The following is a 24,909-nucleotide window of genomic DNA, read 5'->3' as shown; positions in this document are numbered from 1 at the left end:
CACTTTAAATCTGCCTTGGCTCCATACCTGTCATATCCCAGAAAAGCAAAAAAAGACCATTCCTCTTCATCATGACTGTAATACAATCAACTGGCTGCAGCATTACTCTAACCAATGTTAACTAACAGAGTCTGTGTCTGACATCTATAATTTCATGTTAACAAATTAGGTAGACTCCTGCATTTCCTGGTACCTTGAATGCCCAAGAAGCTCATAACTTTTCTTTATATGCAAAATGTCAGGGAAAGGGCAAACAATGTTATGCCAGAAGACCATAGCCAAATCACTTGGTTGGAATGTGCTGTAAATCACGGGGTGAACGGAAAATGAATTTTTGTTCCAGGACAGCGACTTCCAGCATTAATGCTTCTGCTAATATGCTTCTTTTCTATTGGGAATGCCCTCTTCCCATAATCCAAGGTCCTATAACTGAAACCCTATAGCTAAACAAGATACCAAGGAACAAAAACCTACATCCAATTAATTACAAAAACCTGAAATGTTCTGCTTCTCTTCTCTAAAGTACAGGGGGAAACCACTGGTGTTCAGGCTTTGGCCAGATGATGTGCTTGCTCTAAGCAGCAGCAAGCTGCCGTAACTAACTGGAAGTAACCAAAAAGCCATAGTTTACAAAGGGGAATAAAACAAAATGGGAACAGGTACAGCACAGATCTCTACAAAGCCTTTCCAGACACAGCAGTCAGAGAAGTTCTGTCTGTATATAGAGGTGATTGTGATAGCTGCACAGAAATACATCTCACACACACAGACACACACACACACCCCAGGTATCTGCCTCTGGTGTATCACAGCACAAAGGAGGAAAAGACGTGCATTCCCATAATAACAAAGCTTTTGGTTGGCGCTCCCTGGGTTTTCTGCAGGAATTAATTTTACTGGCATTTGACACATTTTAAACAGCAACAGCACTCACAGTAACCTCCAAAGGGAAATATTCCTGAACAATATATAATAAATACATTGATTTCTAATAATAACCATCTGCCCTAAATCTTCTCGCTGACAGGTTTAGTTGGACCAAAGGCCCTTTTCACATCTACTTCATGACAGTTCCCATCACTACATAAAGACTTTGAAGTGCCCTAACGTGCAGTAAAATGCGAGATAACCTACGAAACTGTCAATATTTCTTCACTTCTAAAAGGAAATGCTAATGGCACTCAAAGAGCTCAAGGTGTAATGTAAGATCTGATCTAGCAGCCTGGCTGATCTAACCAGCCTTTCCTTTGCTACAAGTATGCTGAAAAGCAAGCAATTATATGGTGAAGAGCAGAACTAGGTAAAAGTTTTTCACTGATATGACTGCAGGGAATAAACCCTTTTTATTCCAAACAAGCTTTTCGCTTGGAGGTGTCCTGAGTTTTCTGTACAAAATAGGAACATTAACAATAAATCAGCACTTCAACTTTATTTCTTCTAATCTTAACCTAATTTTTTCCTTTTTTTTTCTTTTTTTCCTTTTTTTTTTAAATCATTAGAAAGAAAGTGAATCTGAATGAAACACAAATGTTTTAAAAATCTGGGCAACATCCAGCTAGGATTTAATTTCCCATAAGGAAAAGATGAACACAATTCAGAGAAAGCAGAGTCTCTCTCCAACTGACTTCAATAACCAACAGCATTTCTCTACCAGCTCTAGACTGAAATGTAAGACTGAGAAAGCCTCTATAGCAGGAGAAAGTAAATGCAATAAACAGAAACCCAGCCTTATGGCAAAACCCCAGCACTGCTCACTGCTCTGTACAACTTCAACATGCTTAATGGAGCCAGGATGCTTCCCCCACACCACAAACCATCATCTCATGGTAAAAAAGATGAGGTGTTTTATATCTTATCTGCCACGTAACCACCTGAAAAGCCTTCCTTCCAACACTCTTTTGCTCCCAGGTCTGTTAGTGTCACTGATTTCAGCTGCTCTCCTATTCTTCCAGTTTTTCAATGACACAGGAAAATAGAACACATTTATCAAGGAAGGAATAGGGATCTGATGTTCCCCAGCTGTTTACTGCTGAAAGTTTACACTAGTGCTTTTCAACCTGTGGTTTGCAAAACCCTTGGGAATCACTAAAACTCCTTCAGGGGCTGTGAAAGACAGCAAAAAATGCAAACCTCTTTTTATGAGCCAAATTCACTATACCACATTTAACAACTCTGCTAGAAAATTTTTAGGGAGGCCATAGACTGTAATAGCTTGAAAACCCCTCATCAACCCATGCTTCCCGAAATCAATAAAAATTACATACAAAACATTCTTAGAGTAATCCCTGACCACCGCCCCAATCCATCCAACACTCACTGACATCACTAGTGCTGGATGCATGTGTGTTTTAGGCAACTCCTCTACGCCGGCGCAGAGGTAACCCCATCTCCCATGTCAGCAGCCCTGCGTACCTACAGCAATACCTCCTTCCCAACACCCTGCAATGGGAGACCTGCGGGCCTCATCTTTCATTCTCTTATCTCATGCAGCTATTCCTTATGCAGACACATTTCTGTATACAAATCCCATTATACTTGACCCTCAGTTCACCCTGTTTCCATTACAACGCTGTAGACTCAACCAGACTTGCTCCAGTGCCAACTCTGTGCTGTCATTCCTTGCGCAGAGTGGTAATAAAGAAATCACTGTTTTAAGCTGACAAAGAACAGATTTCTTACTAAGTAAACACTGATGTTTTGGTAGGGAAATTAAGTTATAAAATTGTGTCTACAAAGGGAGACCATACAGATGGAGTTTGTTAAGAGACAGCAATACAGTCAACAGCGGTTAATTCAATTGCCTGCTACTTATCAGATTTTTTTTAAAAAAGGCTTATCCAGCTTTTGTAAATGCAAATGCAGAAAAGCATTTCAAAGTGCCGTTGTCATCATAGCTGGAGAGTGATGTACACACGCACATGGCCTCTTGAGGCCAAAGAAGCCACCCTTGCACATCCACTGTGGCTGCGCTGGTGTCCAGTCGGTCTGGTGCTCTCCAGCCGGGCAGGAGAGGGGTTCTAAGAACAGATAGCTCATCACCACACCACCCCCCTGCAGTGGCTTCTGCCCTTAGTGCTGTGCTGTGGCCTCACTTGCCCTGGCCACCGCTCTCTGCTGCTTCTCTGCCTGCATGGGGCCTCACATCAATATTAGATACACCAGACTTTCCTTCAACTCAGGTTAAAACTGGGCACTAGGCTCAGCTGCGTAAAAGTAGGAAATTCGGCATCTCCAGTCCTTAGCTGATCCTTAAATTGTCCTAACCTGACCTTAAATGTTGCATCTAGTTCCCAAAAGCATCAGGTTGATGCCAAGCCCTCGGAGCTGTTTTTCTCCTAAATGCTGCAATGGCAGAGGCACAGCCACTCTTTACCCTCCCCTTTCCAGGGAACTGCAGATGGATTTGGGGTGCTGTCTGTAAAACAGGAGATTTTTTACAGCATCACTGCTGGCAAAGGCCTCCAGACATTCTCCTCAGCCTCACAGTTCTGGTGATTCTCCATACTGCTGACCCAGAAGGAGAAACAGGAGGATCCTCATCACTCTACAACCTCAAAAATCACCCTTCTTGCATCTCACCAAACACCACTTTACGCTCCTGTTGTTTAAGTGGTGAAAGGGATGAGACCTCCAGCTCCATTTCTACACACTCTCAAACTATGCAGAGCCAAGGAAGAGACAGCTGCTGTCTTCGAATGATCAGCTGCAGGTTACAGCAGTTGCTTTCCACAACAGCAGCCAAAGTCTGTCTGAGATGGTACTCTAGGTAGTCTGAACAAAACCTCAGTGCAATGGGGACATTTTATAGGGAAGGATAGAGAATATGATTTATTTTTTGCATAGGATAAAGTTCACTATGGGATTCAGCATGTTGCATGATGTAAAGTCTCAGGCGAGCCAAAAGGTGTTAACATTGTGTGCCCTTTAAATGATGCACTTATTCAGTAAAACGAGATGTGCTTAGGTTGGAACTATGTAAATACCCTCATTTTATTAATATAAGGCAAAAAACTAAAAAAAGAGATATTGCTAGGTAATTAAGTCACCAAGTATTGGTTCTGTTTAAAATTCAAGAGAAGGGATATTAAACATACTCAAATTTTAATGAAAACATTTGCAGCAATTTTAATAATTTAGCACAAAATATTATTTAAACATTTCTCTCTGGTTTTTGAAAAGGCAAACAGGGCCACTGTACTGTGGTCTGGAAATGAGAAATCAGAACTGCTCAGGTGCAGTGGATTGCTCTACCTGTTTTAGACAACACAATGGCAAACTGCAAATCAAAGCTATGCTGAAATCCCAGCAGTGAGGTTTTCCATGTGGTAGCAGCTTTTGAAAGTCCCATCAGTCATTTTTTGCACCTTCAAGTATCTTTTGCAGCCCAAATTGATTTCAGTGGGGTGTAAGCTCCCACATATATTCATTGTAAGAGTAGGCTGCTGATGGGATTGTGATATCAAATACTTCTGTCTCAGAATTTACTTTGAAAATAGGACTTAAAGGTCCTGCACTCTGCATGTTTGGGTTTTTTTTTTTTCATTTAATTGTATCTGCTGCTTGATTTGTTAAAATAAACAAAGGACGGAACAGGTGAAAATAATGTGAATTTTTTAAATACTTTACAGTTTAAATAATCCATAGTGTTATTAAGTAACCAAGGAAATCCAACTATCCAGATCTGAACTGCTAATATTCACAATTCCTTTTTGTACATCACATTACAGTACAAGTTTTAAAGCTGTTCATAATCTAATAGGAAAATAATTTCTCTTACCCAGCATGCAGTACACATTTGGTACTCATGAAAGCTGTAGGATTAATCAACCATTCATGCCTGCTATAAAATAACTTCTAGCCAATAAAAAAAAGGTACAAGAATGCACAGGCCATTTTCTAAGGTCAGTCAGAGTATCAGAGGGACAGAGCAAGTGCAAGAAGAGTTATAAGGACCTATTGGTATGAGATAAACTTTTAATTATGAAAGTCCCACTTGAAAGCTCTCATTCTGCTGTTCAGTGATACAGGAGAAAATTTTGATGAGCCAAAAATTAACATCAAATGCAGCCCATGCTACTGTACCCACTGATTTTTACCAGATTCCCTGGCTACACCATGTCCATCTTCTACCTTCAGACTTCAAGAACAGCTTCTAGAAGTCTACAGTTTCATTAATCAAAGATTTGCTCCTGGATGCCAGGGGCTCTTTCAATTGAAACTCAAATTTGATCAGGGGAGTGCAGACCATGATGCACTGTAGGTAAGGAGATTAACGTCCAGCCTAGCTTTCACCCAGTGAGGATGATAACAGGAAGAGGAGATTAGATTGAGACCTTGCACTGGTAAGTAAGGAAGACTACACACACACAACACATGTACACACAAATCCTTACTGCACTGGAAATTCACAGATTGCAGCAATTTCACTGGTGAGCATGTGAACCACAAAATTGCCCTACCTAGGAGAAAAGCCACCAATAAACACGGAGCTGGAAGGTTTGGGGTTGGGTTTATGAAACACAAAGCAATGAAGTCAATCACAGCAACCTGGAGAAAGGCCAGTTTGGCAATGTGGTCAAAAACCATAAGAAGGAATAGGAAACCACTGCATCTAGTGCAAGACTTTGGAATGAAAAACAATCTACTCTTCAGTGCAGGTCACCTCAAGGAATTTTCTATCCCTTGGTTTGTGCCATTTACTCATGGAGTCACCCTGGGAAAGGTTATTCACCCAGTATGCTGCACCAGAGTGACATACCTGAAGCAATGTGACATCTGTGCAGAAAAGGCTAAGTCTCTGCTCACCATCCATACTTATCAGAAACTGTCACACAATTCACCAGAAATGCGAATCCTGCTCTGCAAGCAAGGAGAAACCAGGATGACAGGGTCCTGAGGTACATCAGGACTTGAAGGAAAGGAAGTTACAGCTCACAGAGCTCCTACCTTCTTTACATTTGGCAGAAGCTGGCTCATAAAAAAACAAACAAACAACTCTTTGAAGGGTTTCTTATTCTTGTGGTAACATCGTCTGGGCACTGACAGGATTCAAACCAGACGCGGTCGAGGGAAGTCTGGAGTCATACCAGGTTTAGATCTCACATGCCAAGAGAGGTCAAGACCTAGCCAGGCCTTGAATTGATGACTTGCAAAGAAATCCCAGGACACAGAGGAAGTGGTGTTGGTGGGAGAGTGCCTTTCCCTCTGAGTCATTGGGAAACACCACGTGATGATACTCTGGTGAGGAATATGAAGTGGCTGTCATTCCTATCTGCTAAAGCCCCAAAGGCCACTGTATTTGTCCTCTGTAAAGGTCCTGTGGAACTCTTAAAAGACATAGTTTTAAAATACCTAACTGGCTCAATTGCATTTTTGTCTCTGGTCATCACATCTCCTGAGGGAGCGTTTGAATTTCTCTAACTTAGCCTACTATTTTTTCAAGTGAATAAAGTGGTTTGGGGTCTGCTGACACTGATTTCATTATGACTATTTCTCTGTTAAGAGGCTTCTACTGGAAATAACATAAAAATAGGTAATAATTAAGCGTTAACATGTACCAGACAAAACTTTGCAGACAACCCAGTGTTCCTCAGTTCCTAGCAATACTTCTTACAGAGATATCAGTTGGGGTGGAGGACTAGGAAAAAAGGGAAAACTAGAAATAACTTTTATGTAATTTCTCCCCTGAGAACGAACTGCAAAATCTTTCTCACTGGTCTACAGATTATAGAATTATTCACCCTGACCTGGTTCCTACAACAAACTAATTCTCATGCTGTACTACGATCCCCAAGAGATGCCATCACAAAATGCATGCCTTTTGATCAGGGTAATACAGCAGCAAAGATCTCATTTCAGTCACTCCCAAAGAACTGAAAACATCACTGGCTTGAGGGTCTTTTCAAACAAGCAGACCTGAGTGGTGATCAGTTATCCAAAGGAGCACCTCAAACACTGCTAATTCCTTGAAAATTTGCTCTTTCTAGGAAGCAAACTCAGAGACATTTTGTCCACACAGTAACTTGGTGGTTAGGCTCCTCCAAATTGGACTGTTTGACACTGGTTTGGGGATCTCTCTGATGATGCTGGACTCCCAGCAACACTATGGGGAAGTAACCACCACAGCTCTAGAGTCTGTCCTCATTACACCTTGATTTCTACTTTGCCAAAATTGTCTAAAGAAACATAACTGAAGTCTTTCATGAGAATACCAGCAAATAATCCATTACTGTAACAGGTCTGAAGTCAACAGCCAGGTCTAGATCAGCACAAGAAAAATTGCTAATATGAACTATTTTTACAGCAGAAATACACAAGCAGGATTAGTAAACATTTCTATTCCATAGTATCTTCAGAAGAACATCTCTCTTCAGGACAGTATGCGAACATGCATTTAAGTTTCTCTAAAGACCTAAGACCTAAAAACCTAAAGACCTAAACAGGCATTTCTAATTAAGCATATACTTACATGTTTTCCTAAATAAGAAGAGGCTTTACAATGGTTCTGTAGCTTAGACTACTTTCTGTGTGACCCTCTGCATCATCGGCTCATCATTTCTTTTAAAATGTCTTCTACAGATCTTCTTGCTAATCCTCATTAGATTGATCTTCCTTTAATTTACTGATTTGATGACTGAATGCATTAATTCCTTCACCACCCTATCATTCTACACTCTGCTTTCTCTCATCTACAATGCAGTTTTCTCTGGTAAAATTTTACACTGCACTTGAATGAGGATGAAAGACAGCATATGAAATCAAGTGAAGACAAATAGCCTCAAACAAGAATGAGTATGGAAGAACACTGCCCTAATGCAGTAGTAAGCTTTAAACCTTCCTATTTTTTAATGTATTAACCACACTCTGGTAGACTGCCCTCTACCAGTGGTACTTTGGGATGCATGTTTACTCTGAGGGATCTTAAGAAGCTTTCAGACGAAGCATTCAAGCAGCAGGTACCATGTCTATGGCAGCTGGTTTTCAAATCAAAAGCTATATAAGTAGCTCCATAATCAGGCTAGGAAACCCTCTTGTGAAGGGGCAAGAGGAAGAATAAGACAAATTCTTCTCCAGGATGCTTTTATAGGATAAGTAGAAAAATATTTCACAGGCCCTTACAGGATTTAAGAACGCACATTTATTTCTCTAAGAAACTTAAACTCAAAAAGCTGAATGTGACTGCATTTCACACAGCCCTAACATATTTTTTCAGTCGTGCCTGACTGCACCCAGGTGCTGTTATAAGTGACTTGGGTTTGTGTATGCAGGGTAGGGAGAGGTGTAATAGAGAGATAAGATGAGTTGTGGCAGGAAGAAATACCTCTGCTGTGAGGAGGCTGCCTCTGTATGAAAGTAACACTGGTACACCACTGCATTCATAGAAAGGGCAGGAGGTCGTGGTGGAGCCTACCTCTCACATTTAATCATGTGCTCAGCAGTGGAGAGACCATGGTGCAGGTCCTTCTGCTGCCCAGGGAGTGGAAAAGGATAGCTCCTACCATGTTCTAAGGTGTCCCCCTTAAGTATCAGCTTAAAAAATCATCAAAAGGCTCACATTCTCCTGATTCGCTATCAGCTACCACAATCAATTCTATCAAAAATCAACCCCACACATGCCAATAAAGGGAGTGCAGGGAATGCAGTAAACTTGCTCTTGAAGTGGAGCCTGGCCAGCTGATATCATCTAAACCTTGAATATGTTTTTTTCCACAGCACATCCTCCCACAAGATTTGCCATGTGCATGCTCCAACAACACAGAGGAGACAAGGCAGAAAACATACCCATTGGTCCTACAGGAGCTGCACAACCTGGACATAGTCACTGGATTCCAAGCATTCACAAGCCATCTCATTAATAAGCTTGAGTTTCTTAAGTCCACTCCATCCATTCTATTAATTTTTAGGTACTTAACTCTGTTAGTAGAGTTGGCTTTAATGTTCTGAGTTTCACTGAGTTTAAACAAAACACTGAATTTAGTGTTCTGGAGGTTGGAGGAGTTTGACATAAACTGTGATGTTTGAAAAAAACCCACTGAGCCTTTGCATTAGCAGCACTTGACAAGCCAGCTGTAAGAGTCAACCCTATTTGGAAACTCACGACACCAACTTTCAAATATTGTTAGCCAGACCCAATACAGTGAGATTTATGATCTAAAATAACACAGACACTTTTAAAAATCTGACCCTTGAGAAATGCTCTAAATTTTAGCTGTTAGTTTTCTATTTAATATCACTGGTGAAACATAAAAGAATGGGAAAGAAAAGCCTCTAAGGCAGAAAATTGTGTAAAATCACAAATTCTCAAAATGGTCTGGCATACAGAAGAAAAACATACATACGTGGTTTAGTGTCAAAGCCAGGGATCTAGAAAGCCCACTTAAGTGCATGCACTCCCCCAGGAGTGCTGTGCAGATCTGAGATTTGCCGGAGTAACAGCACCCAGTTCGCCCTTTGGTTTGTGCAGATGTGTCTGTACGGCATCAGCCCCATGCAGGGTATGCAGATCCACAGTTCTGCCAAATAGGGTCCTTTTTTTTATTAGCATTATTTTTTTTAACTTTCCCCCAGCCATCTGGGTGGTCCGAGAATCAGACCCGAAATACCTAGGATCCCTCGAACCACATGTTCTAATCCCAGCAGAGTTGACTCAGTCCTTCATCCATCCAGGGTAAATTGACTTCTCTGCTCTTTGCTGCGTGGGGGGAACTTCTGGATGAGATTTGAAAATTTCCGCTCTGTATGGACATTAAAAATCCTACATTTTTTCTGCCAGTATCACAAGCCAGCATTCCTGCCATTAGTTTTTATCTCTCAGCACCTTGTGTGATTTGTTTCCCTTGGCCACTGATAGCTGGGAATCCAGATTAACCAGCACCTGAAAAGGGATGTGCCACAGGCTTCATTCCACAAGCCAATAGGATGGACGGGGTTTGTCCATTTATCTTCACACACATTGGAAGGATTTCAGAGAAACACAGTGAAAATGAGGAGGCTGAGCAGACTGATATTCGACTATATGCTGCAGGCTGCAGCCTGGCCAGAGAAGGGAGGAAGGATATGACAACATGCAGCAAATATCTGGTGGGACGTGTTATACAAGGAGGTGTGCTGGGAGCAGGAGGGTGAAATTCAGGGAGAGAAAAAATGGAGGGTGGACCAGGAAGGTGAACAGTATGGAGAGCTTTATATACTGAGAAAGGATTTGCTACAGGATAGAGTAAAAGTTCAACCAAGAGATACAAGACCAGAAAGGAGGAACCCACATACCCTGTGCTGTACAAGAGAAAGTGCTACAGAGAAGCAAAACACCACAACTGGTCCCATCATTTCATCTACACAACTGTAAGAAGCTGGCGAGAGGTGAAATGTCATCTAGAGAGGGGATTTATTTAGGATTAAGAAAAAGAAGAGGCCAGGAGGGGCAGTGCTCCCCATTTAGCTGAGAGAAAACGTGAGAAACAAATTCAGAACACTGGAGTTTAAAAGGGCAGGAAGTTGGCACTGAACATTTATCCATTTTCACAGATGCTGAAAGCAATGGAGAACGGGCAATCCTATTGAGATAGCTTCTGAAAGACACACACTCTCTGTTTAGAAACTCTTTAGAAAGCAGCAGGAGAAGTGAGTTCAAATAATTTTTTTTCTAAAGCACAAGCTTAACAGTGGATAAGGTGGAAGCATGAAGTCACTTTTAATCTACTATAAAGTGAGGTAAGCAAAGGGATTATCACTTAAGACTCGCTGACATGAAGCTCTGAGAATGACATTTAAAAGCAATGGTGGATTACAGAGTGACATCATATTAAACGAACACATGCCAGAGGTTTACATAAAAGACCTCAAAGATCATTCTTTTGTTCTCAATACTAAAACCTCTTAGCCATTTTTACACTTCTGGTGGTGATTAGGCTAAATTAGAGCTGCAGTTTTTCACAGCACCAGCAACTTGGTGGCCCAGATCTTTACTAAGTACTGTTGGGCACAACTCCACCTGAGCTCATCGAGGGCCCTCACTCCAGTGCAATGTCACCAGCGTCCAGCAACTGGAGATCCAGACCAAATGTTTCTAAGTCCAATCTGCATTTCATTGCACAGTTTAGTGACTCTGAATGCTGAAGTACCTCTGGCACTTGAGGTTTGAGTTATTCAAAGTATTCTGAAGGCTGTTTAACTAAACACACATGAGGAAAATATCCTGAATTTAAGGAACAGCAGAGATGTGCAGATTTCTCCCATACTGGAATATGAGTGAAAACTGTTAACAAGGTTCAAAAGAGAAAGCTGTGGGATTTTTTGTTTGCTTGGGTTTTTTGTTTGTTTGGTTTGGAGGTTTTTTTGTTTTGTTTTGTTTTTTTTTGGTTTTGTTGTTTTGGTTTTTTGTTTGTTTGGTTTTTGTTTTGTAGAGTAGTTTATCAGATTGGAAAAGCCTATAGAAACATTCTATCCCTGATGAGTGTTTTGGATTACATCTGCCCCATTTTCAAAAGACCTGATCAGCCTGTCCTCCCAGTGAGGCCAGAAGATGCTAAGTGTGTACCTCCTCAGTTTCTGCACAGATAGGCAGCCCTGTGGATGTCTTTCCTTATGCCTGAAAACATGCTACAAGCCAAATGTGGGAAGCCGAAGGAGTTGCAGACTACCTGACTTTTCTTAGCTCTCAAGACATCAGAAGGGCAAGTACTACCGTGATGGCATTTTAAAGATGAGAAAAATACAGCACAGACGGAATTAAAGTAATTTCTCCAGCTCCCAAAGCATGACAGCAGCAGCCCAGTATTTAATCTGTGGTCTCCTGGAGATGGATCAAGTGACCGTCAAGTATTAATCCTGGTATTGACAATCCCCCAAATCACCTCATGTATGTTACCAAAGAGCCACCTAAAAGCAACACACTCCTGCTAATTACAGACCAGGGAGAGGTCTGAACCAGCCTGCTGGAGGGGACCAGCCTCTGCAAACCATTGAAAACTCACACATTCTTATTTTCTTATATAAATAAAATAAGCATGTGGGAAAGAAGGGGACAGAATAAATTGGATGTGGGAGCCCCCAAACCTGTTTCCCAAATGAGCAATGCATCTATTTGGTGAAAGTCGTAAAACTTTGCAAAACACATAAGAAGGCCTCTCTGAGCAGCTGTTTGCTTTGACTCCGGAGGGAGCTCGCTCTGTCTCCTAAGCAGCACAGAACCATCAATCACGGCCTGCCAAAGATTTTCTACTCCAGTAGCAAAGTAAATATGAAAACACACAGGTTTTATTGGCGTGCACGTTCTGTGGCTCAAACGAGCGGCATCCTTGCTGCAGGAACAACCACTACCAGGGGTCCCATCCCAAACTGCCTGACGGGATCCCAGCTGCTGCCTCACAGGAGCTGTGTCCCATGGAGGTTAACTGAAGGCACTTTATGCATGCCCAATAATATACAACAGCAGCTCCAAGAGCGGTGCAAACAGCTCCTCTCTGCCATGGAGCCATGAATCCCTGTGTGAAGGGGATGATGGAGAGACCCCAGCAGAAAATGAGGAGCAGCGTCAGGTAAGCCCTGGCAAGGCTGATCTGAAGTGTTGTCAGGGCCACAGGGCACTTGGAAAATTTCACTGCAAAACTCCAACACGCCTTCACTGTGTGGATTGGAAAGGAGACTTTTCAAAGGATTTCTATCTGGAAAATTGATGGGGGTTTGTGTGTGTTTTTGTAGAATGGGAACAGCAAAAGGCACATCTGTGACAACAACAAATTCCAACTCTAAAGTAAGAGACACTGGTGTTTCTAAAAGCAGTTATAGGATGATGATGATTATTTTTTGTATGGCTAAACAACATATTTTCCCTTAACCCCACTTGGCCTCCCTTGGCTGAATCTCACAAAAAACAACAAAGGAAAGAGAAAACCAGCCTGAAACAGATATTCAATATGGAAAATCTTGGGTTAGACATTAAATTTGGCAAATTGGTAAACACTTGAGACATGGTCTTGTTATGATGAAAAGTTCAACAGTCACCTTGCCTTGCTGTGAATTAGTCTGCCTAAACAGCTCGGGAGCATTGGAACTGGTCCTGAAAAGGTATTCTGTAATTTTTAACATAGTAAAAACAAAACAAACTTCAATAAGGAGGGGTAATAGGATCAGATAAAGAAAAAAGTGTAGGTTGGATATCAGGGAAAATCTGTAATATAATAAGATCTCAGGGAAATGGAGGAAGATTCCTGATTAAATGAGATAAAAACCCTACCAGAGGGAAATAAGGGCAACTCCACATTATCATGGAGATGGAGTCTTCTCTATGTTTAGGTCTTTGGGACAATTCAGTCCTCATGAAAGCCATAGGATTTGTGATTATCAACTAAGAGGGTTTTTTTACTATTTTTATTTGTGGTCAGAAGAGCAACAACAATATTTTGTTAATAAATAATGTCAGAACAGCATCCTAAAACACCACCAGGATGTTGGTAGAAAAACAAGGTTGTTTTTGTTTTTTACACTGCATAACGCCTGATGGGTTTTAACCACAGTTTAGGAGCTACTGTTAAAAAGCTTCTTGCTGAGTCAAGCCTAGGCATGCTGTTTACAAGGGTTAGCCCCCAAGGCTCTTGCATTGGCACGGACTTTTAAGCTGAGCTAAGTAGTTTTTAGCTATTTTTGTTGTGCTTAAAAAAAAAAAGTTGAGTGTAGTTGGGGAGTGGAAGGGAGCTATCAGTAATCACCTCCAATATCTGCCAGCCGCTTTCCTCTGCAGTCAAGGGCTTGGTCCTGCAAAGCTGACGCTGAGTCCCCTTAGTTTAAAGTAGATGGGAGTTACTGCAGAGACCAGCTCCCAGTGGAATAGGGTTTTTCTGAAGAAGTTCACTAAAATACAAAATATCCTTTTTGTTTGAAAAGAACCTGTTCAATCTTATGAACTGAATTTCTCTGGTTCAGCTTTGGACCCGCAGACACACCCTGGCTGATGACTTTCACTCCAACAGCGCTGCCCTATGTTCTACCTACAACCAGTGGTAAAGAGCGAAATTCTAACAAATCAATAAAAGCTGCATGCAGAGAACAGATGTAACATCCACCACTGCTCTTCCACAGAGCCAGTGGAGAGCTCAAGGATCATTTGAATGAGGTACTTCATTTTAACAGACATGCCAAGCAAGTACCGTGATTCTGTCAGACTATTATTGATGCAAAAAAACAAAAACAAGTCAAAAAATGAAAGATGTCCAAAAAATGCACCACCAAATAAGTAAAAACAACAGAGGTTGTACAGAAAAGTAGGTTGCCCTAATGACTAGAGAAACACTGGAACACCTTGAAAAAAATCTCCAAAGTATAGTTCAAGGAAACACCAACATAATCTGCTTCTGGACATACACAATAAATCCTCAGTGACTTGGAAGAAGACTCAAATCCTGAAAATTATCTGTCACGCTACTTAATAGCAAGATCACTGAGACAGAAGGAATGACAACACTGAAGAGAAATGCAGCAAGTCTTTCAGGCCCATCTTGGCACAGGGGTCTTTTATTACTTGAGTTTTCCACATTCCTATCTACGTTCCCAAGAAAAGGGTCCCACAGGTGGTCCTGCTCAAGAGAGCCTTGCAACTGGAATTCCCTCCAGTTACGATAAAATAACGTATGTTCTCATTAGACCAAATGCAAACAGTGATGAAGAGGAATGCAACGACATGTCACATCGAGCAATCAGGAAGCAAACCTTTGACATAATGCAGCAGGCAGATAATAAGACCCCATAGTTAGCAACAAATGAGACCGCACTTAATTTGCTGTGCAATGTTCACATAATTAGATAAATTTGGTACCGTCAAGACAGCAGACGGCTAGAATATGGACTTGATGAATTGGGGGCTCTCTGTCAGGCACCGATCACATTAATCATAAAACCAAAACGCAGAGACACAATTTTTCTTCCAAATGTTTGCCACAATTTTCTAGAGTGAAAATATGCATGTGCTCGTTTCTTTTTTTTTTTTTTTTTTTTTTATGCATTGTTTACTTTCAAAACAAGGATTGATTTTTGCATCATCGGATGGAGTACAATTTCTAGAGGCTCAACTGTCCCCACAAAGTCCACCCAATGTACCAAATATGATCCACGCAACCACTAAGTATGTTCTAGCCCATCTCTATCACCATGTTCTGGATGATTTCACATTGGACATCCACCAGCAAGGAGGGTGAGTGCTATTTTATGACCTCCAGAGACTGGAGGAGAGAGAAGAAAGACAAAAGAAAAGTACAATAAAAACTACAGGACTAAAGGGCAGGACATGAGGTGAAGATGTTTGCAGGTAAAATTTAAAGACAAAAAATGATTAGGAGACTAACTCCACAGTTGTTGAGAATTTTCCCAATGTGGTTGTACCAGAGTGCAGAGAACTCGGAAAACAGCCAAACAGAAGTGGCGTTCCCTTGACCCCAAAAATATGCTGCAGCTAAGAAGTACTTGGCTTCTCAGCCTTGGTGCTTCACCAGCCACAAAGGCACCTTTCAGGGCAGTGCCCAAGAAGATTATGTTTCCTCTTCTAAGAAGCACAACCAAGTTTTCTCTCCAGTACCTTGCAAGTTGGTTTTGTGAGATGAGCTGCTGGGAAGGTGAGGAATCACAAAGAAGAAAGGCAATAGTTGTTTGAAAATAGTTATTTTCCAATAACGGTATCCAAATACTGAGCAGGGCACTTGGTCCACTGACAGACAAATGATCACTGCTAACTCAGCAGATTATTAATACTGGTGCAGATGAACTGAAGCCTGATCTACCAGAGCTATACACTGGTCAGGGTTGATAGCTGGACAACTTCAAAAAGATAAAATACTGGTTCCCATTATTGGGAATATGATTCACAGGTACAAAGCATCAGCTGGCGAGCTCGTAGTTGCATTTTGGAGAAGACCTTTCTTTGTGACAACACCAAAGAAACTGCTGTGGAGCCCCAGGACAGGTGCAGTGCACCAAATGCTCCTTGTGAGGAGTGAAGGGGAGCAACTGAGTGGAGCATACAAATAATGTGTGACAAACATTGCTACCCTCTCTTCTAACCACTGATTTTAATATTGCCTCTTTCAGAAGTCAGTATGTGCTTTATTAGCCAGAGTTCTGGGTTACTAACTATCTCCTAGTATGTTGCTTTATTATTCTATCTTTTTCTACAGTTTTTACATGTACTTGCATGCAAGACCAGAACTATTTCATTCATCTCCCTTATCCTCCCCAATTCCCACGTTAGCAACCTGCTTTATCATTTCTCTGCACACTGCATGTAAGGAGCTGCTCTGCCTCTTTAAACATCCAGTCAAAATGACTGCCAGCCAAAAAGGCAATGACTTTTTTTCTGCTAGGATCCAAATGATCTGCCTTATCATTTATTTCCTCCAGTATTTTGGAAGCAGAATAAAGCCCTGGTAGCCGTGGGACTCCACAGAGCTCCTGGTTGCTGCTGTCTGCATTACTTGCCTCCCAGGGACTGTTCCTCTGCTCACACCTACCCAGAAAAGGTACAAGTAGCCCTGGCAAAGCTGGGTGAGCACTGACCCTGGTCAGACAGTGAAGCCACAATGGGACTCCAGAGGATCAAAGGAGAGTTCTGTAAGTGATGAGTCCTAGTTGTTCTTCCCTTGCTCTAGTTACAAAAGGTTTCTAGCCCTTACTGGTTCCCCTACACCTAGTGCTCTGGGACCTGTCCCTCAGCAGATGTCTGAGCCCTGCGTTACAGCTGCAAGTTGAAGAATTTTGGGACAGCTGTGTGACCACCAACCCCATCTGATTTTCACCTCCCATGGTGATGGTACATTTCAGAGACAAGAAGAAACCCTTCCAGCCACATGGTCATTACAATCTCTGTTCACACCTCTGCTGGCTCCGTTTTCCGTGCCCTGATCAAAGCTTACAGGAGGTGAACCCAGATCTCTCTATAAACATCTCCTTCAAGACATCAAGAAGTACTGACCTGTCATGTCCTGAATGAGGAGATTAACAATGAACCACCCTCTCAGGGTATAGCCCCTGACCAGCACCTGTGCTCACTGCCTATCAAGAGTCCTGGGGAGGCCAGGTTTTCATGAGAAGGCCACCACCAAAACCCAGAGTCCTGTCCCTCCAGAGTGGACACAACACCCACATGGGAACCTGGCTTCTTACCACATTTTATAAAACGCTGGCCAGCCCATTTGGGCTGTTGTCCAGTGAAATCAGACTGAATTATGGCATTCCTGGCAGCCTTTTGCCACTGTCCCCACTGCTGGCAGGCAGGGAGGAATGGTACACAAGGTCTCCAAAGGGAGGGACCAGTGCTTGAGTCTTTGCCAAGATGGTGACAGAAAAGACCCAGGCAAGGAATGATGTGACAAACACGGTGGGTGCAAAACCACAACTCAGGCCTGTTCCTGGGACCTGAGCTGGATAACAAAAAAGAAACCCTGTACTCCCACCCTGCTGCTATAGGGCACTTCCATAGGCTTAACAGAGCTGTAAAGCATTCCTACCAGGGAGGTCAGCATTGTCACTGGATGGGGACAATGAGGTGGCCAGTAGGGCCAGCTTGCCAGAAGGGCAATAAATTCCTGGGACTTTAGCAGTGGGATTCAGCATACTGCATGTGGCTGACACTTTAGCAAGGCACGGGAGTGGAGGTGCAAGACTTACCCGTGGATAGCGTGGATAGAGTGAGGTTCGTAATGGTATCGTCCTTCCTGGTGGCGCATGTCAATTGGCAAAGGAGCGTGGAAGGCCGGAAAAATGTGCTGCGGCACTGTTATGGGGAACAGAAGAGAAAAAAAGGGACTTCAAAAACTTTTCCTTCCCTTTTAAAACAATTTCAAAGGCACTAAATCTCCATGAATTTCAGAGCAAGAGCAGTGCAAGACAAGGGGTCTTCATGATATCAGCGCTATCATACACCAGAGAAGTGGAATGAATAAATAATCAAAGTCATGCGGAGAAATCCTACATCTTCGACATAAAAGATCTCCAACAGGGTTTTTGACAAAGACAAGCAGCTAAGCGCTCTTTGAACTTGAGGAGATTATAGCAAGCACCAAGGAAAACTAGACTTGCAACGCAAATCAGACTCAACAGAGCCTGGTGGGATCCAGACCCGTATCGTCCCTCAAGCCTGGAGTGGCAGCAAACACTGTTCCTGAAGGTCTGTACACACAAGTTGAAAATATTTACCTAAAAATATAACAGCAAGAGCAGTGCTAATGCAGAACGTCTAGGCAGTCAGAAGAGGCTCAAAAGCGCCTACTGCCAGGTTCTGAGAGAGGAGCCCAAATTGCTCTCACTTGTAATCACTTGAGGCCCTATTTTTTATTCATTTGAGAAGCTTGTTTCATCTTTGATGGAAAGATAAAGTGGTCTCAAAAGGCACCGAACACCTACATTGACTTATTAAATCTACAGGTTTTAATATTTATTATTGACCCCGAAAGTTAACAGCGAGAATATTTGAGTGAGTTGAGCTGATGGAAAATTCATCAGGTTATTTCTCCTCGCCACCCCCGACAACGCTGCCTGGCCGCCTGGGCCTCTCCTGCTAAAATTACAGAAGCTAAAGAAATACAATTAGCAGAGCCTCGGTAGCAATACCATACGACCGCAACAGCGATACCGTACAATCACCCTCTGATAGGGCTCAGCGCATCTGTAAAGATGCCCCTTTCTAGATTTGTGGCGGTGATTGGCTTAAAGATAAAATGCTGGTCTTGCTCTGCCTTTACAAACAGTCAGAAGTTCTTCGCTAAACATCGCTTAATATTGCTGCAGGTTTTTCCACTCCTTCTCTGGTTTCTTGGCCTTTCTGTCTAACTGGAGACTAAAAGCAAAACAAAACCAACCTCCTAAGTGAGCATTTCAAGAGCCGGTCTGTGCTCGATATTTCACTGTGACTTGCCTCTGCGACAGGTACCATCTCTCTGTAGAGTGGGGAAGCACCATCCAAAACCAAAGTGTCAAGGCTTGGGCCAAGTCTCTCGTTGATGCTCAGCAAAATCCAGTAAGTGCCAAACTCTTTTTCTATGAAAGACTTAAAATTCAGCCTTTTGCATCTGTGACTCCAGCTGCAACAGAGCTACGCCGACTCCATCCGGAGGGGATGTGCTCCTCTCGGGTCCGTCGCACAAAGCCTGCGTGTAATCCTCATATATGCCTTTCCCAGCATATCGGCAAGAGGATCTGAGGCTCCTACTCCCATTGCAACGTACAATCCCTGAGCACAGTGCAGCACAGGCGCCGTCAGCCAGGCTGCCGGGAGAGGTGAGAGACTACACAAAAACAACCCTCCTGCCAACTCTGCTGAAAGGCGTTAAGCTAAGGTAGTCGGGGTGGAAAGTATTTAAGGCTCCGCAGCAGACTTGCTCTCTGTGCTCCAGCAAAGGGCTGGCACTTCACACTACCTGATACACTGGGAGCATTTTTGCAGCTCGCCTAATGTCAGGACACAGTAGAGTAACTGTTAACTGCCTCCCCCACTTCTGCTCCCCTCCCCTCCTCTTCCAAAAGCAGCTCAGGGAGAGAATGAACTCGCATCCTTTAGGATTTGCTTTGGCAGAAGGAAGATTCACCCTTTAACCGTCCTGAGTAGGCATGATCTGTTACATAAGGACACTTGTAAGGAGTTTTCATTTTAAGAGGTAACCAGTGTTTTTCCAGGTCAAAAATGCACCACAGTTTAGCTGTCACACACCATCCCCTGCTCCTGCAGCACAGTAAAGCCTCTGGTCTCCCTGAATCATGCTTGGCTCAAACTGCTGCCTGGGCTGGCAGACACCTAAAGCTACTGTCATCCTCCCTGGGGACACTGCTGTCCCCAGGAGCTTTTACATCATCACATGCAAAGCATGGTCACAAAATCAACTGGTCCTGCACAGACATCCAATGGCAGACAACACCTCTTCCAGTCTGAGCCCCTATGCTAGGCTTCCTGCCGCTCCATATTTATGCTGTACAAATGAACCCAAAGGAGCAGGATCATTTCTGTGGTCCCGGGATCAACTCACAGCCCTGCTTGTGGCATCCCTATAGGTGAAGTTTAGCAACCTCCCGAAACAGGGTGGCTACTCTGCCAGTAATGGACAGGTCTAGGGCTGAGTTAACCCTCAAAGTAGAGGAAACTGTGAACTGACATGGGCTGAAACTGTATTTGCCACTGTGGTTGAGTTTTAATGATACAGAGAATCATATCCTAATCCTATGGCCCATTCTCTAGAGCAGTTTAATTTATTAATAATAATAAAACTACTAAAACCAGGTTGAACTGAATATCTTAAAAGCCAGGTCAGTTATGTTTTACTTTGTAACTGTGCATTTGTACATGATTGATTGCTGAGATAATATTGGAAATTTTTGTGCTAAAAGAGTCTTTCCCTGTCACTCAGGAAAGATGGGAAATAAAAAACACAGGCTGTTTGCTGCCTGGCCTCCTTTCCTAGCTATCTATTGGTATAAAAATGACATCTGAAGAGAACTTCTCCCCCTCACACCTCTGCTTATTAATGGGAGAAAAATTTCCATGAACTTCCTCCCTCCCACTGTCACTGCGGGTTTGGTTTCTTAGCATTTCAAACTATTTTGTCCATGGTAGGGTCAGTGATGCCTCTGCCTTGGGCACCTGTTTCACACTCCCATTTCCAACCCCATCCCATGCCCTGTGCTCGGCTGCCACTAATGGTGAGGGGAACGGTTGTTTTTTGTGACGTCCCTTTGCAATGTTCCAGTTCATGACTTTCCTTCTGCTTCCCTGCCTGGGAGCACCAGACAAGCCTACAGGATCCAGTGGCTGGTGCTGTTCCTTTTTATTCTCTTCCAGGTGCTTGGTCAGAAATAATGAATGGTTTTATAGGCAATCAACTACCAATTCATAAACGTCAGCCTGGCTCTGCTTCTTGTTCCCACCCCTCCAGAAGAGGACTGAGAGCTGGCAGCAGGACAGAAACACATGCCGTTAACAAAGATGGATGTTTTACACATAGGAGTTAAAAAGACAATTATATTCAATTACTTCAAGTAAGTCACCGTGATGTATTCCTGAATAGCCACAGGAAGGGTAATATGATGATTAGGGCAATGAATTTGCCAACTTTAATCTAATCAAGACAATCTTTTGTTTAGCATTATCTGCTTTGCAGTGGCAGAGGATTTACCAAACCCAAGCAATCTTTGTAGATTTAACCCCAAAGCTGCCCAATTAGTGATAATGATGATTGTTTTACACAAGAGGGAGGAAGGTTTTAGCAGGAGGCCTGGGGAAAGCTTTTCCCTGGGAAGAAGTCGGGCCACACTAAACCATGCAGTACAATACGCTGAGGTGCACAGGCACAACAGGGCTTCCCCCAGAACTCCCCAAGCACTGGAACCATGGATAAACACTTCCCCTGGTTCCTGCTGAAGGAAGAGAAACTGAAGAACACATCAAAATCAGCACCCAAGGGGAAGGGACAATGAGAAAACAGGGTGTTTTCTTTAGAAATAACACAGTTCTACATCAAGTCGGAGGCACGCAGCTCCCAGGGTGAAGCATGGCGGCAGAGAGGCAAGGCGCAGTCAGGAGACCCCACCTTCCACCCTGCTGCAGATCCTGCAGGAATGTGTCTGCTCCACCGTGCCATTTGATAAGGGGAAAGACGCTGCTACCTGTCCCCACTTGTTGGAGCTGATTTTCTGGCCAAGGTTTATGAGCAAGACACAGACCTCCCACTGCTGTATTCTCATCCTCGTCTATTCAAAGGCCAGCCAACCCTCTGGCTTCAAAGAGAAAAGATATGAGGCAGAAGCGCAGGTTTAAAGGGGATGTCCCTTTGCCGAAAATCCCAGGAATCAGGGTGGGACACATTAGAAACAGGCATTTTTTGAGGATGATGCAGGCTTTTGATTATCTCCACAGATAAACCTATGCTTCAACAGAAAGACAGACTGCACATATAGGTTTGTACAGCAAGCAAAGGAACTGTTTTGACATCACTCACAGAAGAACCTCCTTTTGAGGTGCCAAAAAAAGAAAATTAGGAAGGTTCAAGTGAGCTTTTTCTATTCCAAATATTTCAGTTAACACATGTGATTGTGTATAAAATAAAATTATGGAAAAGAAAAGAAATCAGACACACACCACCCCCTCTCTCTCACCCCTCCCAGCACTGAATTGAGTTTCATTTGAAGTTTGCTTTTACAAAAAAAAAATCAGAAAGGCCTTGAGAAAGGACTTTGAGAACATCCACTACTGGCACTTGCAACTGGGGTGCTGCAGCAAGACTGCTTGGTAAGAGACTCGGAGAAGCCTCCCCGATACATTCTTGGTACCACCAAATATGTTCTGGGCTCCCCTTGCTTTATATGAAGCACATGCAAGTTGCACAGGACACCATGCGGGCTAAAAAAATATGGTTTTCTTATCAATGTCCAACAGTCTTCTGTGGGAACAAGCAGTCCAGCCTCTAAGTGGGTTTCTTTGCCATCAGAAATAGTGCAGAAGCATTTTTACAGTCAACAAGGAAAGTAATTTGTTGAGGAAAAAAGTAAAAGATCGCTGTCTGGATAATTCAGTACCTGTAGTGCTTTTCTCAACAAATTTGCAGAAATACTCCTAAAAAATTAACATCTTACAAAAGAGGAAGCACAAATACTGACTTCTTGAGACGCCTTTTGGCTTTATTTCCTATGGGTTTAGTGATGCACAGGACACAGCTTTCATATAGGGATCACAAGGTACCTTGCAAAGACTAACAGAGCTTTGCTTCTCCTTAGGAAGGGAAGCAAATATGCATTTGAAAAACAGTCCTGTTTTTTACTCGAGAGGGGCTGAAACAGGATGATGCAGAATAACTTGCGCAAGTCTACACAGCCAAACAAGAGCAGGTTACCCAGAGAACCTCAAACATAGCAGGCAGAAATTGCAACTTTATCTCTAAAAGGCTTCAGAGCCCCAGGGTACTGGATGGATTTGTGTTAGCGGGAGCAAAACTTTTCCAGACAATAGTTCACACACTCCTGTCACTGTGATGTCATTAGCAACTATGCACAGGCAGCTGACACAGGAAAAAAAAGGGAAAGGGATGTTTCAGAAGATGCTGGTGACAGTCCATCAGTCGTTCTACAGCAGCAGCACTATGCTGTCACAGGGCACACCCCTCTTACTGGGGAAGGTGGGATGCTGCTGCTTACCCAGCTTACAATAGCTTCTGCTTCTTTCTTTTTTTTTTTTTTTTTTCTCCTAGGTCTAGCTTCTTTGAAAAGGATAATAAGGAAGTAACTCCTGTCTGCACTACAAGGAAACATCTAACACGGGAGGAGACTTTTCCTAGTTTTCCCAATCTCTAGAGCAAAGGCCCTTCTTGCTGCCTACATCTCCTCCTGGATGTCCAAGTCTCACTCTTTTCTCAAGAACAAGGTTAAGGTACAACAAACATGAAGTGTTCTTCACTCAGTCATCTCTCAGAAAGTCCAAAGCATCAAGTGAGAAAGAAATTTTAAGCAGTATTCATTTTTCTTATTACGCTCTTTTAAGTTTTAATTTTACTCATCCACAGCATACATCTTAAAGGGATGTATTTTGGTATCCAATGAGTACAGGGGTTGTGAAAAAGCAAAGACAGGCCCATGCTTTGCTCCCCAGCTTTCCTGTGGTGATTCTCCTCACATCAGAGCTCTCCTGGGCTTGTTGGGTTCTGAGAATCCCTGGACAGCCTCAGCATGTGAGCAGTGGAGGCAAATCCAGCCTTGAGCAACTGAGTGTGTGTGTGGCTACTTGACTCCCTTTGATAGTCCATCCTGGGCATTTCAGTGTTGTATTTGGATGGCCGCCTCTCTGGAAAACTGCTGCAGGACTGTAGGTGTCGGCAAGGGAGATGTTTTTGTGTTTGTGTGACGTCCCCAGAATAATGATCTAGCTGTTTAAGTGAGCTGAGCGAATGAATGAGCACAAGAAAAACATCTTCACTGAAAGCACAGCCAAAGTTAATGCACCATTAATAATGGCCTGGGTGAATTATTGGAAGGGATAATAGGCCTGGGGTCAGGGAAGGTCTGAGACAAAGAACAGGGAAAATTGGGTCACAGAAACATGACAGAGCAGATCACGCTGATGTGTCTGTGGGATTCTCCTCGGATGAAGTCATATACCACCACACAGAATATTAAGGGCTTTGCAAGGACAGCCATTCCCAGAACCACCACTCAGATCGATACAGGGAGGAGGGGGAGCAGCAGACATACAAGGCTACCGTATCTGCCTCTTAGTCCCCCATGAGTCCCCCTTTGAGAGATTCACTTTAATGTTGTTTAAATACTTTGCAAAATACACCAACTGCGCACCTCCCTCAAAAACAGATACTTATGTGGTTGCTAATTACACCAATCTGAGAATTTTCTAAGCAGAGAGACGTGTCTGGGGGAGTATCTGCCTTCCCTGAATGGCAGCACCGTGCATTTCTCAAAAACTCATCTGAGGTGCTTCAGCAGTCTGCTTTTCTCTCTCCAAAATTGCAGCAGACTGGTCATGGAGCTGCAACCTCTTCTCCTGCCCCGTCACCTGTCTGTCTTCACAACATTAAATTACCTAGTAATCTTGTTTTGTCAGAATTTCCCTTCTTTAAAATGGAGATAATAATACCTCCCTACCTCAGAGGTTTGGTTACTGTTTATACAGCACTTTAAAAATGATGTGGTAATTAAGTGTTCAGTATTATTATATCAACGTGTATAATGATTCCAGCAGACAGCACTATAAACAGGGCTGCACCATGCCTGCTTTCCTTTTGTTTGGCTTGTTAGCATTTGGTTTGGTTTTCACACAGCATACTTCAATTATTAGTGGTTAATTGTTCTGTTGTTTTACTACCTGCTCAGTGGCTTTGACAAAAATAAAAGAGGAACCACACAGGTAGAATAATACGAAACCCTCATTTTGGCCCACTG

The 24,909-nt window shown here is 42.9% G+C and overlaps 1 protein-coding gene across 1 annotated transcript in view; it reads right to left on the bottom strand.

Moving 5' to 3' along the window:
- Nucleotides 1–24,909, bottom strand: part of GLI2 (GLI family zinc finger 2) — a 194,445-nt gene that overhangs the window by 50,330 nt on the left and 119,206 nt on the right. The window contains exon 3 of the mRNA XM_027879741.1: nucleotides 17,650–17,755. Coding sequence (XP_027735542.1) covers nucleotides 17,650–17,755 — 106 coding nt within the window. The remainder of the gene's footprint in view (nucleotides 1–17,649; nucleotides 17,756–24,909) is intronic.

Source organism: Empidonax traillii, unplaced genomic scaffold (assembly GCF_003031625.1).
Source record: "Empidonax traillii isolate 1590-97213 ecotype Southwest subspecies unplaced genomic scaffold, ASM303162v1 scaffold57:size2250009, whole genome shotgun sequence".
Taxonomy (NCBI): Eukaryota; Metazoa; Chordata; class Aves; order Passeriformes; family Tyrannidae; genus Empidonax; species Empidonax traillii.
This window is presented reverse-complemented; position numbering and strand designations above follow the sequence as displayed.